The sequence below is a fragment of the Prinia subflava genome, chromosome 1, assembly GCF_021018805.1.
Source record: "Prinia subflava isolate CZ2003 ecotype Zambia chromosome 1, Cam_Psub_1.2, whole genome shotgun sequence".
Lineage (NCBI taxonomy): Eukaryota > Metazoa > Chordata > Aves > Passeriformes > Cisticolidae > Prinia > Prinia subflava.
This window is the reverse complement of record NC_086247.1, coordinates 139,876,751-139,893,003: the sequence shown is the minus strand read 5'-3', so window position 1 is coordinate 139,893,003 and position 16,253 is coordinate 139,876,751. Positions and strand designations below refer to the sequence as shown.

The 16,253-nt window shown below is 40.0% G+C and overlaps 1 protein-coding gene across 1 annotated transcript in view; it reads left to right on the top strand.

The window, feature by feature from the left end:
- NRP1 (neuropilin 1) overlaps positions 1 to 14,909 on the top strand; it is a 113,699-nt gene extending 98,790 nt beyond the window's left edge. Inside the window, 5 exon segments of the mRNA XM_063414993.1 lie at positions 3,555 to 3,686; positions 7,421 to 7,695; positions 8,189 to 8,282; positions 9,850 to 9,909; positions 11,159 to 14,909. Of these exon segments, the coding sequence (XP_063271063.1) occupies positions 3,555 to 3,686; positions 7,421 to 7,695; positions 8,189 to 8,282; positions 9,850 to 9,909; positions 11,159 to 11,448 (851 nt within the window). The 3' untranslated portion in view covers positions 11,449 to 14,909.
- Positions 14,910 to 16,253: the final 1,344 nt, after the last annotated feature.

Below are 16,253 nucleotides of genomic sequence, written 5' to 3'. Positions count from 1 at the left end.
CGTCACACCTCCCTCTCAGATTCTCATCGGAGCTGCTGCTATTTGATTACATAATAGCTGGTTTTCTTTGTCCTCTCAATACACACAGACCCAGAGATCAATCACCTATTGGCAGGAGAATTATCCTAGCATGGGAATGGGCCAGCACTGCAGAGGGAGCCCAACAATTGCTACTCGTCCCTTGTTTCCTTCCTTCCACCAGGGCTGCCAAGCTATAGTTCAAGGACAAAGAAGAGGACACATTGCTTGTAGCTTGCTGTGAGCCACTGTATCAGCCCCCTGAGGCCTTTAACAGAAGGGCTGAACTAGCCTGTCTTTTCTGGGGCAGATCCATTGTCCATACTGAACCATAATGAACCTATCCTGATGCTACAAGTGTCCATTATTAATTGGCTAGCAGGCCTATTTTTCCTTTTTTATGGGTCCCTGTGAGAAGCGCTGGAAGGGACATAAGAATAGGCAATAAGAGATGGCATGTTTAAGAAGCTCATAAAATAAGAGCACTCTGAAATGCCTTGCCTTTGACCTTCAATCTCATTGCTGTGACTGTCTAAGGAATATAGTAACACAATAGCCTCTGAGAAAACAATAGGAACCTAGCAAGAAACAGCTAACTGGGTGCAGGTTACTGGTCAAATTCTCCTCAGTTCCAGTGGATTCTAGTTCTGCGTGGAAAACAAGTTCATTTTTATGCTATACCATGCTGTCTCTGAGTCTGAAGCCAAGGAACACAGGCATGGCCAAAGCATATCAGACTTAGGCTCTTTGCCAATTTCCTGGACTATATATTTCAAATGAAAGTGTAAGAAAGTATTTATTAGATGGAGCTGTGAAATTTAGCTCTTTTGAAACTCTCCTTCTGATCCCAGTGTTCAGAACTGTCATCAGAGCATGAAGTAAGAGGCTTTTGTCACTTCCTGCAGTTTAGAATTAACAGTTAAATTCTGGATATTTTCCTTATCCATGTCAGTGTCCAGTTCTCTTTGAATTGTGTTCAATCTTCGCAGCATTCAAGGAAGCAAGTACCACTCACATCATATGAGAAATTTTTTCCTTTGATCCACATTGAGCTTCAATGGATATCTCACATTACTTAGGCTGTGAAATGAAGAAACCAGAATGTTGTTCTGTTCTGAGTCTCTGGATTCATCACTCACTTACACACTTCTCCTATGTATTCTGCTATTTATTTTTATTCAGAGTTGAACAATACCAGTCCTGTCAATGTCTCTGTGCTACGTGCTCATTTATGCTGTGTGGTGTCTTCAGATGGATGTGATCTATCTACCACTGTTCTCCTTTCTTGTGGTTTGAATACCACACAGGCTATCACTACTTTGCATGATATAATCCTTTGGGATTAATAAGATTAATTTTGTTCTACATTTTCTAAAACCTTTTCTAAAGTTCTGTCTCATGGCTCTGATGTCAAAGCCATGCAATATAGCTCTCCCTAGGCCTCCTTGACAATGAAAGGCAATTTTTCACAATCTTAAAACTCTTTAATTCATTGCAATGTCCTTCTGTTTCTTTTAAAAACCCCCTTGATTTTCAGATGTCCCCTTTTGGGCGAGATGTCTTTGATCATGGCCCCATTGTCTAGAAAAAAATACCTCATATACTGAAGAAAGAGACATAATGGATTGCCTTTCTGCACTCATGTGTGCATAGACTGAGTTCTGCTTCTTCAACATTTTGAGCCCAAAGAGAGAGATTATTCACCACAATCTGCTTTTTTCCTAGAAAGGGCTAGGGTGCTCCAGGAAACATCTTTCCTCCACATTGAATTCCTGTGCCAAACATTATCTGTTGAATTCATTTGTTCCCAACTAGGATGCTGCATTCGTGACAATGTGGAGTAGACCCCTCTGGAGGCCAGCAGGAGAGAGGGGGGAGGCAGACAGGATGGGGAGGATGAAAGAAAGGAGTGAAGAATGAGGGCTCAGTGCAGAGACACCACGGCACAGCCCAGGCACTGACAGGCGGAGCAGAGGGGCAGGAGCTGCCGTAGGCTCAGATGTCTCTGCTGACAGAATGAAATTTTTTAGGGGCCAGAGGGGAGAGGGCATGGTGGCCACAATGCAGGAATCCAGTGAGTTGAGAAAAAAATGTGTCTGGGAGCAAGGGCCTGCTGAACAAGGACACAGCAGGCAAGGAGAGAATGATAGATGAACCTTTCTTATATCCATTCTGTCTCAACCTACTCACCTGAGGTTTTGTGTTGTTAAAAATTATTATTCTAGTTTACCTTCCATTAAAATCTGGGCTGTGAGTTCAAAAGCCTTACCAGTCTTCCCTGGCAGCTCAGTGCATGGAGGAGGTCTTTGCCTCTTCAGACTGGAAGGGCTCCACCTCAAAGGTCTGGCCCAGCTGCAGGTCTCAACACACTTCCCATATTTCTCATTATTTTCCCACAATAAACAAGCAAATTCTAAGGGTTGCATTATCTTTCCTGGCTTTTTTTATTAATAATGGGCAAGAAACACAATTCTTCCCCCAGAGCCGATATTGATGGAAGCATAGAGTCCTTTGTTCTTAGTTCATACTTGCACAAAGCATCTCATTAAAGTAAACCTAAGTTATTCCTTTAATAAGGTGTGAGTCATGCCTGAGAAAATACTCCAAGATTTGGTCACATTGCTGTTGGGAGGGTATTGCTCTACTGGGTGTTGTCACCGCCCAAGGTGAGATAAAAGTTCATGCCAATGGGGTAGGAATAAAATGCTCAAAAGATTTCAAACTTCTTCTGAAAATAAGAAATGCAAAGGATTTATATGCTATCTTTCTATAATCTTCCCATTGAAATTCCAAGTTCTGTTGAAGAAAATAAGCTACTATGTATTAAACCTTTGGGCAGAATTGAAAAGAAGCTGAAAACAAGATATGATCTCATCCTGACCATAATACCAGACTTCCCTTATTTTATGCAGAGCTTGTTTTGAAGCTTATTTTGAGTTCATTTGGCAATCAGCCACATTTGTCCCTTTTCCCTCTCAATTTGTCCATTTCAATGCTGCCATCTTGTGGGCCTACTTAACTGTCTGGAAGATGCTGAAAAAATTCCTTATTGAAGCCGAGAGCTGTAGACCTCACCAGAAATCCTTTCCTGCCAAGGACATTCCATTAATGTTTCTGGTTGTTCTTATTTTTGTCCAAATCTGGTTGTGAGTTGCAAATTGTGGCACCATTGTGGTGCAAAGAGATATTGACAACCAGAAAATACATCTGATAAGTAAGCCAAAGCTTTCTTTATGAGTCTTGTGTGCTGCAATCTGGTTATCAGATAATGTGGGCAAATCAGAAGAATTACTCTAACCACAGGAAAAAAAATCCCATAATATGGGTCATAAAGAGACAAGAAGCAATCATTCTTTTACCAAAAATAGTGATTTTTCATCTGTTTCCTGAGAGCTGTTCTTCCTATGGCTGCTCAGAGTTTCGGGGAAGAATGATTCTGTTAACAATCAAATGTATGCGTTTGTTTTGAAGTACAAAATCTGAATTATGCAATTAATAATCACATTTCATCCTCTCTTTTCCATCTTCCCTTGCAGAGCAGCCAGTCTACAACTGTGGCTTTGGCTGGGGATCCCAAAAGACTTTGTGTGACTGGGAGCATGACAACCAGGTGGATTTAAGGTGGGCAATCCTGACCAGCAAAACTGGGCCGATTCAAGACCACACAGGTAACCATGAGTTCATGATGGAGCTGTTTTACACTGGATGAGATTGTTCTGTTTAATACCAACGTCTTCCAAAATCACAGGAGAATGAATTATACCTAAAATACATAAAGTCACAAAGATGGTTCTCTAATAAACCTAATCCATTAGAGGTAATCACAACTGACTGTAATTGTCCTTTCTGTTAGGGAATAAAGCTTATTCTTGTCAGGAACTGAAGATACTGCTTTCTCCTGACTTGCCTCTGGGTAATCATCACCTGGGGCAGAAAAATATCTGAATGACCTGAATCTGAATTTGCAAAATGTATTTTGCAAATATCACGATGAACTAATACAGTCAGTCAGTTAATAACCTCACATTATTCCTGTTTGTAGTTACAGGGACTTTCCACCACAGAAAAGTATTGTGTGTAAGTGAAACTTCCCAGATGGGTGTGTTACCACCCCCCTCTCCTTTCCAGCAGGAGTTGGAGATTATAGCCATCCTCTGCTCACAAACAGTTTTTCAAGAAATATCACCCTGGGGAATTGATTGGTTTGTTTTGTAGTAACTAACTCATAGCTCAGCATAATTAGGCAATAAATTTGCTGCAGGCTAGTGGAGAAGGGAGGGCACTGTGTGACCTGCACAGCCTCTCACTTCAGTGTTCTTGCTTGCATACGTGCAGATTAATCAAATGGGTTGAGATGAATCCCCCTTCCCACTTCTGCTACCCTTTGCTTAATGAGAATGACAAGGAAATTAGACAAAATTGGACTTTTTAAATTCTGAGACACTTTCAATTGAATCTTAAGACAAGTACAGTAGTTTCAGGGGAAAAAAAACTTGTAATACTTTGACTGTAAATGGCATTGTACAAATAAATGGCATCAAATTAACTAAATGCAGTTAGCTGAAGTGAAGGCTGTAATGGTGGAAAAATTGATGTAGAGTAAAGTGAAATGGCTCAGTAGGATCTGACATTGAAAGGAGGTTAAAAGCTATGTTAGCCAGAGACTGACAAAATCTAAAAGGCATGCATAAGTAAAGCTCTAATTAAGACAATGAAGACAGAGTTCCTGACCTGGCACTGCAATAATATTCTGAAAATGAGAGCTATCTGCACTTTCCCATCAAGGATTATAGAGAGAGAACCTGTCTTCAATCAGGAGATGAAGAAATTATATTCTTCAAAGGAGATTTTGTTGCTTCCATTGGGCCCTGCTAGTACAGAAAACTTATTTGTTGCATGAGCTTTAGTAAATCTTATAGGCAGCCTCTTTTTCTTCTACCACACTTTCAATATTTTCCAAAATTTTCCTTGAACTCCAAGAGCACCTTCACCTGCCAGGTCCACGATTGGCCTGCCAGCAGGCACAGAGTGAGTGGGGTGGGTGTGAACACAGACCATGAGCAGTCTGAATGGCACTGATGTCCCAAACAAACCCTCAGCTGCACTGCAAGGCTGCTCGGTGAACTGGGAGAACCACAGTGAGCAAATCCCAGACATCTTTCTCTCAGATACATGTGTAAAGCTAAAAAAAATACACAGAAGTAATCTTCAACAGCAACTGCTTGAAGATGGCAGGATACACTGGATGTCACTTCAAATTATATATCCTGTGATGAAATCTGGCCAGTGTTATGTCTTCCAACTCAGACAACCATCCTAATGCCGTGATTATTTTCCTTTTTGCCTCTCTCTGGATTTCTCTATTACCATTCTTTGATGAGATTTGCACATGTTGTGCTGCTCTGCACAGAAGCAAAGTTGGAAAGAGCGTATAGACGTAAGCACTCCTGCTTAAGAAGCTGGACAAGATGTTATTGGAGAAAGACAGAAAAAAAAAGCCTAATTTTTTTTTTTACAATTTAACATTATCTTCTGTAAAATTCTTCAACTTGCATATTGGGCAGGATACCTCTACTGCTCACAGAAAGATCCTAACAAAAGAAAACACCTTTGTCTTGTGTTAGAAGAAATATGTTTGTTTCTTACTTATTTGGTCCAGCCACTGGGTTTAACCCTATCTTTTTCATTCCTGGTACCCATCTCACTACTCTGTCCTTCTTATGCTTACCAGAGTAGCAATGCTCATCTTCCTGTCTTCATTGGTGGAGGACTGACTATACCACTGCATTCCAGCAAGTCTCAGTTATACACTATTTCACATGAAATTCAAGGATGTTATGTATAGGCAAAGACCAATGCTGATAAAATACCACCCTTCCATCTTCTTTTGCTTCTTTTTACTTTTTCAGATTGGTATAAACAGTAATATGTGTACTTATTTCAGCAATACTTGAGAAGTAGTATTTCTTATTATTATTTTATCCTTCCTGTTCCCAATAGGATGATGTCAATAAATGCTGAGTCATCCTTTTGTGTGAGTGCATTGCACATGCAATCTATTCTTACACACACCAGGATGAACTTCATGTTTTTCCACCAGGACTTTTCAAACACACTGTTGAAAAGCTAACTGGAATGGATGTGTGACTGATGTAATTCAGAAGCACTTCTCTATACTCAGTGTCTTACTTAGCAATTTTCTGTTACCAAACTAATCACACTCCCACATGCTTCTCTCTTAGCATGATTAAGAAAGTAAGTTTCCAAGTTAAGGTTATTAGGTGTTCAGATTTCAACGTGTATAAATCCATTATGCCCTTGAGAACGTACCAGCTGTAATCTTACTCTTTCAGGAAAGGGCTCACAAATACACAGATCCTAATATATTGTTACAAAAAGCAAGGGCATAACTCTGGCACCACCTGAAAATGCTCAACCTCTATTTGGGAACATTCTTTAAATCTCAGTTTCTGATCTCTGATCATGGCTGTTCAAAGCCGTTTCACCCTTCAGAATTCTTCCCATTCTTATCTTGCCCCTTGTGCTCAGATTACTTCAAACAGAGATATTTTTTAATAGCTTTTCGCACAATTAACATAGATAGGCTCCAGGGATTTCTCTTTAGCCTGCTGAACCAGGGCTGGCTGTTTTCAGGAGGTGCACACTGACATAATGCTGTCTCACCAAACATGCTTGTGCCTCCTTCCCTTAGCAAAAGCAAATGCCTTGTGTGTTTCACGTGGTGAGCATGTTGTTAGGATTCACTCTTGGACAAAACTCCCAGTGGACAGCAGAGGAGACAGCCAGAAGTGTAGAATAAGAGAATTGCTTGGGCTGGACAGGACCTTTTAAAGTCATGTAGTCCAACCTCCCTGCAGTGACCAGGGACATCTTCAAACCTGACCTTGAATGTTTCTGGAGATGAGGTGTCTACTTCCCCTCTGGACAACCTGTGTCAATGATTCACCACCCACCAAATTTCTTCCTTATATGTAGTCGGAATCTATTTTCTTTTAATTTAAAACAATTACCCTTTAGGCTGTCACTATGGGCCCTATTTAAAAAGTTTGTCCTCATCTTTGTTAGAAGTCTCCTTTAGTGGCTGAAAGGCTGCAATAAGGTCTCCCCAGAGCCTTCACTTCTCTGGGCTGAATAACCCCAACTATCAGCCTGTCCTCATAGAAGGGGTCCTCCAGCCCTCTGATCAGCTTCCTGACCCTCTTCTTAAAGCATATCAGCTTTCCTAGAGCTCCCACAACAACACCCTCTGACTCCTTTGTTTGTGATGCTTGACCCATTAGCATGGAAAGAAAGCAGAAGATCAGGGGGTGGTCAGAAGCTCTTATGCTAACAAAGAAAACTAAAGCTGGTGGCTATTCCTAACACAGTCCTTCTGTCACAGTAGGAGATGGCAATTTCCTTTACTCACAAGCTGATGAAACCCAGAAAGGCAAGGTGGCGCGGCTGCTGAGCCCGGTGATTTACTCGCAGAGCTCCGCGCACTGCATGACGTTCTGGTACCACATGGCGGGCGCGCACGTCGGCACCCTCAAGATCAAGCTGCGCTACCAGAAGCCGGATGAGTACGACCAGGTGCTGTGGAGCCTGAGCGGGCACCAGGCTAACTACTGGAAGGAGGGACGTGTTCTTCTTCACAAGTCTGTGAAGCACTACCAGGTGAGCTTGGTTCTCCCTCGCTGGACAACCGTGGCCAAGGCCAGCAGCTGCTTGCTGGTCGTGTTTTATGCGCCGCAGTAAAAGATGTCACAAAAGGATTTATGCAGACAGGATTACACCTACAGATGAGGTACGCTCGCTATGACTAATAATAGTAAAATATTTCATGTATCTCAGATTACTGTGATGCAAGCGCTTTCTTATCAGAGGCCAAATAAATACCTTATAAATCATTTATCATCAATCACAAAACTGCCTCTTTGCCACAGTTTTGCTGATGTAAAAGTCTTTCATAAAGTCATGAAAGTACATAATTTACATTTGCCTGTATAAGTTCATAAAGCTAGGCAATGCAGATTTTCAGGCCACAATTGAAGCACAAGTGTGACATCATGGCAAGTGAAGATGTGTGTTACCAACTAATTAAAAAATCCTGACTGCTGCAGTTGTGTGCTAACACGAAAACAATGTGAACACTATCTTGTTTTTCCAGGTGGTTATTGAGGGAGAAATTGGAAAAGGAACTGGAGGAATTGCTGTGGATGATATTAAAATTGACAATCACATAGCACAAGAGGATTGCAGAAGTAAGTGTGACAAGCAAGAACATAGAGAATTCTCATCCAAAACATTGTTTATTTTGTTTTGATAGCTGGTTTTATCTGTGAAAAGGGGATAGAAAATCATTAACTATGTTTCCACTGAAAATATCCCGATTCAGCCCGTAGCTTTATTCATAGTAAGTGCCACTGGTGTCACCTTGGTATGGCAGCAGTTTGGATCAGAACTGGCATCCAGCTGACAGAGGTCATAGCATATTCACATTCTCACATCTCTCCCTGTATTTCATATTGCTGCCCTTGTTAAATTTCTCTGCTTTTCCTATTGCAGGACCCTGTTTTAACTAATGCACCAAATCCAATTTTATTTTTTCACCCTTTTTAGATTGCTTTCTATGAAGCCTTCTCAAATTTTTTTAAAGGACTGTATCACACCCTTACAGGATAAGCAGACAGGGTGAAAAGGCCCTGCTCTGTCCTCTGCTGTCCTGTCATTCTGAGTTTGCTCTGGCTCACTTGCTGTAGCTGTCAGCTCCCAGACATATGGGACACAAAGCAAAGTTAGGACATGGCCTTTCCCATATCTGAGCCAGGCTATTCCTGAGATGCTCTTTGAGCCCTTTCGTTCCTGGCCAGTGTTGGGTTATTCCAGTCACTGGTGATCATGTGCACATTGCATACTGCACGTAATTTGGCAGCAGCCAGATAAACACAAGCAACACTGTCCTTCATAGCAGAGATGAAGCAATTACTTCATAAATAAAAGAGGGAATAGAAATGAGAACTCTTAGCATTAAGAAGATAAATTTATTCTGTGCAAGTTAACAATACAACTAAGAGCAATAATAGAGGGTGTTCCTCACCTTTTGTAGCTAACATCCCTTTGAGGGTAACATGACAGTCTTCAGCTACGTGGTAATTTCACTGCAGGATGAGGAGACTGTACAGTCTCTTTTTACCATGTGGTCCAACCCCTGGGGTTCATCCACCAGAGTGGCAGCTGGCAGGAAAGGGAGGCAGGATGCACTGCTTAGTCCTCCTGCAGTGCTCCCAGTGCCAAGAGAGGTGCTGAGACCACAGTGACTGTATTTAATCAACTCCAGCATGAGAAAGGAAAACAACTCTCCTACCTCCATGTTTTGGTTGTTCAAACCAAATGTTGAGCAAAGATTCTGCCTGAGGGAGCTGAACCCTAAAGCTCAGTCTGAAATCCAAACACAAGTGGCCTCGCTGCAGTCAGTAAAACTATTCTTGTGATTAACTATGCCTATGCTGATGAAGTGTTATGGAATTGAGCTCCAAAATTGTAAATACAGTGAATGAGATGCTAATTCATTACACTGATTTCTCTTTCCCAGGTATGGAAAACCCCTGCTGATAACTAAAACTGTGCCAAGACTGGGCGGAGAGGAGTTTTTTTAATCTTTCCTCTTTTTTTCCATTAATTTTCAGAGCCCATTATAGTGAACAGCTCTGTCAAGCCACCATAATGATGCTCTGACACAGGAAAATCTGCTATACCATTATTGCCAGCATGATAGTCAATCAGTGTTTGTAACCCTAATAATCAATGTCAATTCTTTTGCTTCATTAGAATCAACTGATGTGGAGAATGAAATAGATGAAGAAGAAGACCCAGAAAGTAATCAAACAGGTAAAAAATGCGTTATTTTTTAAAATGAAATGAATTTTAATGTGTATTTTAATGTGAATTTTTGCATTCTATTTATTTATTTATAGATTTGTTCTCTAACTGCATATTGTATTAAAGTGTTTTGAATTTTCTGGATGAGATGATAAGACTTACATTCATTTGAAGGTTGTAATAGTTTTATTCTTCCAAGTCATATGGACTTATGTGCTTTTTATTATTTGTACCTATCTCAAACATTTCAAATTTCATATACCTAATTTGCTACATTATATTCATACATATGCAAGCACATTATAGCCCCTCAATATTTTGTTATCTAGAAGGCTTGTCCACTGCTGAAGAAAGCACTATTATTATATCTTACAATTTATGACTCGCACTGTGCCTCAGTAATTAGGTTCAAAATTCTTCAGGTTAAATGTTTTACAGACCTGGCTGAAAATGCCATTTTATGACCAGTCTAGCAAAGCATTATCATTTCCAATGATGATAACGGTAAATGGATCATTAAATGGATCATAATTGTCATATTGTTACAATAATAAAATATACTTGCATTTTTCAGGCAATGAGCTTAATTTTTTTCTGTTACAGTCAACAGGATTGCTATAATTGATTTCAGTGAAAGAGAGTGAGTTTGTCCAAAAAGACTTTTTGGCTTTTCCAGCAACAATTATAGGGTTTGCTGCTTTTGGATCATTTTCATAAACTAAAAAAGTTGAGGGAAAACATTATGATACCCAGTGAATATTTTACACAAGAGGGCAGAGTGCTCCTCTGTGTCAGTTCTGTCACTATTTGCACTTCAAGATCCAATCTTAAAGTCATTGAAGTAGAAATAAAATGGCTGGATATTCCCAACCAGTGTCTAAGGTTCCCACATCTCTCACACTGACCTGAGTAGGATTTGATTACCATTTTTGAGCTGTATACTGCAACATGGCAAAATATAATCAAAAGGCCTCATTATTCACTCCCAAGGCTCCCACTTAATCCAAGGCAGAACCGAAGCTCTACTAACAGGCAGCAGATTTAAAGACTGGAGAAGAGTCTGGAAAAAATCCACAGCTATTTGGGCCACATTACAATTTTCAACTATTTATGACCACTTTGAAAAAGCTAAGTTTTAAAATTATGTAAAAAACTTCTGTTAAAAAAATTGATGGTCTTCTCAAAATTTCCAATTCATTAAACAAAGTCCTACCTAAGATCAGTTCTGAAAATCTTGCAATTCTTTATTCAATTTCAGGGTTTACACCTCCATACCGTAGAGGTGACGACTACGATGACAACATCTCCAGGAAGCCAGGGAATGTGCTGAAGACCCTGGATCCAATCCTCATTACCATCATAGCCATGAGCGCACTCGGGGTGCTTTTAGGAGCCATCTGTGGAGTTGTTCTGTACTGTGCCTGTTGGCACAATGGGATGTCGGAGAGGAACTTGTCTGCACTGGAGAATTATAACTTTGAACTGGTCGATGGTGTAAAACTGAAAAAAGATAAACTAAACACACAGAATTCATACTCGGAAGCATGAAGGCGTAAAGCAACTGGAGAAGTCAGAGAATCGGGATGGAAGGACATAGCTCGGTCATGCTGGGGAACTGTTGATCTTTTACTGTACAGGCTGAAAAGTGCATTGATGACACTGAGCCAAGCTTTTCTCAGGAGCTTCAATGAGTGTGTAACCGATGAACATGGACAACAATCTGTGTTAACAACCTGAATCATGTACAGTCTGCTTTTTCTGTTGGTTTTATTTGAAATAATCGAATGCTGGTGTTGAGACCAAGTATGATTGACTTATAGTTCATTTTGTCTTTCTTTCTCTCCCTCTCTTTTGTTTTCTTTTAATGGATAATTTTGTTTTTACTGTGCAAAATCCAAGATGCTGTCACAAAATGTATTCAGTGGGGTCCTTTGGATGGACATGCTGTCTGTAGCTCAGTGCCCAGAAAATATTGGAGTAACAGCAATTTAGTGGACTTCTGCACCTGTATTTGTGTATAATTGCTCGTGTTGTGCATAGGCAAAGAAGGGTTAGGATGTTTTTGAAAGTACTGCTGCATCAGTACCGATATAGCGTGTCAGCTCTGTTTACGAAGCAATACAGTCAAATTTTATTGATGTTTTTCAGTGTTGTACTAAATTTTGTGCTTGTGAACTCCATAAAAGAGTATGTGCCATCATCAGACACAACTGGTAACCAAGTGTACTGCCTAAAAACTAAACAAAAAAAGTCCTTGGCACTGGCTAGTGTATGTCCTCTCAAGTGCCTTTTTGTTTGTACTGCTTCTCATTGTGTTAACATGAACTACAGCTTCTCTGCAGTTACGCCCTTGTCTTTAATCATATTCTGATGGCTCACTGACTAAAAGAAAAGTATATTTTAGTGTAAGGAAACAGCCTCAGCCAAGGCAAGGGCTAATCAGATTTGACAACCTGGCTTGATTATTCTGCTTTCTGTATTTCAACTTCATGTCTCTTGACTCTTTTGTATAAAGCTGCAATATCCCCTTTTATTGTTCTTTCATATAGAATGTATTTTCAAATGTAAAATCTCTCTCCCTTTCTCTTCTCTTTCTCTCTCTCTTTGTCTCTCTGAGTAGGTTGCATAAGCATTTGCCATTGCCAAGGAAAGAAAACTTCAGCTTTAACTTGCTGGTAATGGCAAAGGATTTTATTAGAGTTTGTGTTAAAAAATAAGGGAAAATTCTTAACTTTATCCTCCAAAGTCGAACTTTGGGTTTCTTCTTAACAGCATAAAGTGACAGTATCTTTTTTCCTGATGTCATGAAATATGTCTTTTATCCTGAACAGCTTGCCTGTTAATTACACTGGGGAAAATGCTTCCCGTACAGAAAAGATTGCCTTTAAAATGAGAAACTTTCCTCCTCTTGCCCCTACCTGAACTCAGAGTTCTGTTCTCTCAGTAACCATGTATTTTCATGCTAATCAATGCTAATTGAGCTTACAAGTGGGTACTAAGGGCAGAATGAAATCCCACAATGTGTGTAGGGCGTGTTCTTACCATCATGTCATATCCAATTGGCATTTCATGCCAGGAGGTTTCTGTTTGACCACAAGTGCAGGCAGTGACCAGTGCAGTGAACTGAATACTCTAAGCTGTCAGAAAAAATGTGCTTGACAATGATGTGGCAATTTTTAAAATATTTTAGGGCAAATACTATTGGTCAAATAATATTCAAGAGCCTATGCAGCTGGTCCAACAGGGTAAAAAGGAACAAGAGTATGTTTCCCACAGGGGTGCATATGAGGCAGCGAGGGAGCAGAGGGGTCACTCCCCTCCTGCAGGGGCAAGGGGAGCCCCTGGGCTTCTGCAGTGACCTGCACACAGCACAGCCATAACTGGGGGCAGCTTCAGCCTTCCCCTGGGTATCCACCAACCAGCAGAGAAAACTGGTGCACACATGGGGAAAGGAACATCCTACCAAGTGCTGAGCTCATGCTTTCCCCCACTGAATTTCCTGAGTAGAGTCAGGGAAGTGATTGGGACTTTCTGAGTTAGTCTTTTCCAAATTGCTTTTGTAGAAGAGCAAGGAAATATCTTGTCCGGGATTAGGATTAAAGAAGGGCTAATTCAACCTTGAATTACTTGGAGCAACAGAATCCACCCCTATTTATACACCAAGTGTTTTGAAGTGTATGATTTCACCCGTATGAACTGTAAATTAGAAAAATATGTAGAAAATCCGCTAGTAACCCAGAAACTGAAGGAGGGGGACAGTAGGTGAAAATGAGGATTGAAGTTGAAAATATTTTAAAGAAAGACCCAATAGAAAAGAAACATGGACAGTTGCTACTTCAGAGGGGTTCTAAAGGCAATGACTATCAGGAAAACCCAAAAACCCACTTCAGGTCATCAAACCTTAGATTGATGGAAGAGCTACCTCCCCCAGCCTCTCAACCTTGGGTCCTCCAAAAGATGAGACAGTGCACCTAAGGCCTGAAAGTTTTGCCTAAAAGTTATTCCATGAGATGTCCAAAGTGACAGACTCACTTTGTCAGAGGTAGAATTTTCATTGGTTTCTACCACTGTAATTTGACCATAATGGCATTGCACCAGCTAGTTAATTAACCCAAAGAAGAAAAGGATTTTTCAAAACTATTTTCAGCACACCACTACTGTGTGAGTCAGGAATTAAGGGTCTGTTCTCCTTAGCTGAAAAAACTTCCACTCACTTGACTAAGAGTTACATGCTTATATCACCTTGAAGAGAAAATCCCATTGGGGAGCCCAAGCCCTAAACCTTTTGAAATATTCCCACTGATTTCAATAGATTCCAGACCAGCTCTGAGTCTTGATCTATTTGAACAGAAAAGCTGGTAGTTGGTGGGTTTTTTCCTTCTTTTAACATACTGAGAATAGTGAACATAAAAAAGAATTTCTCTCCTTTGTGGTCTTCAGACATTACTATGATAATGAGGATCTGGCACTGAAGATTTGATTTCTCTGAAGGTAATAGAATTAAAGTTGCCCTTCAATAAAGGAAAAATGATACTGCAACTTTACATTGAAAAGTATCTTGCACTGATAAATATATTTAAAAAAATTATATGTTTATAAAGTTATTAATTTGTAAAGGCAGTGTTACAAAATGTTCAGTTTATATTGTTTTAGATTGTTTCATAATTTTTAAAGTGTAAAATAACATATTTTTTTCTTTATTGAAAAACTATAAAAATCTTCTGTAGTAAAATGATTTCATTTTACTGGTATATTATTGCTTCATGTTTTGTACCATCATAAAACTTTGTGCAAATTTTTTTTACAGAAATTTTTATTTTCTATGACAATATGACACTTGTAAATTGTTGTTTCAAAATGAACAGCGAAGCCTTAACTTTAAATGACATTTGTATTCTCAGACACTGAGTAGCATAAAAAAACACATAGAACTGAACTGTAACTTAAATTTCCAAACTATGACTACTACATTCCAAAGAAACAGTTGAATTAAACATTTTCATAAAATATCCCATAGCTGATGTATTTTATTATACTAAAATGGATTGGTATTATTAAATGGATGGGTTTATTTAGCATCTTGCACCAAGCACAGTGTTTCAATCATAATTATATTTGTTAGTAGGCAGCTCCATGAGACACCTTGGTGGGCTTGTTCATTGTTTACAATAGAGGCATTCACCCTTGTCTGACTCATTTTCTTTCCTTGCTGGAAAACCCTTTCACAACCTGATCTTTAGCCAAACAGCTGGGATTTAAGAGGACAAATTTGCCACCACTGCCCCTTGCATGGGTCACCCAAAGTAACACCCTGTGCAGGTGTTACACCCCCCTTGGGCTGGGGTGAGATTTACTGCCAAGTACTGCCCATTTTTGATGAGACTCCACTAAGCCTCTGCTCCTGTGGTAAGGTTTGCACCAGTAAGCTCCCTGCAAATTTCCAGGGGAGTCACCAGGACTTCCTCAGCCATGGCCAAATTTCCCAAGGCAGAGCACGTGCTGATGGTTGGAGCAAATGCAGCCAGGGGTGCCAGCTGGGCCTGGTTTGGCATCAGCTGGTGCCAAACTCACCTGTGGAACACAAGGTCATGTGCAGAGAGACCTTGAGGAAGCTTGCATGCAGATCAGAAGCTTTAGATTTAACATTTCCTGCTTTATGCAATATTTACCTATTTTGTTTCCTTTTAATGCTCAGCACTCCGCACATTAAATCTTTTCTTTACATTGCACACATGAACAAAGCACAGACTGTCAGCTGTCGTTAGGTGGAATATAAACATTTTACTTCAGCTACTTTACTACTCATGGGAAAAATACTGTACTTATTACCATGTACTTGATCATTGTTAACAATTGAAAAGAACATATTGAATCTTGTCTCCTCAAGAGAGCAGCACTGTGTGTACCTGTTTGAAATATAAGATGGAACTCCAGCAAGCACCTGAGCAAAATCCCTACTCAGAGTGGGGATTGTTCCTAAAAGTGGTTGTGAAAGTCGCTGTCCATAGAATCACTATATCCAAATTCCTTAGAGGTGTACTTCATTGCACTCTGTTTGATCTGTGATAACCAGCCACAGGGCTCTTCAAGGGAAAATAAATGCCAATGGAATTGATCAGTGAAAAAGGGAAATCATTAAAGTCAATCTGTGGAGGATGAAGTTCAGGAAAATTATTTAAAGTTAAGAAAATGCTCTTTCTTTCATTCAGGGAAAATAAATTCGCCTAGAAGCTAACAAGTCCTTGGCACTAAACCTTTAGTTTTCCACACTAAATAGGCTACATAAGGCAAGAACAAAAATGGTGCAATGGAATCCGAACTACTTTTCAGAATGTAACTTGCAAACTTGAAAA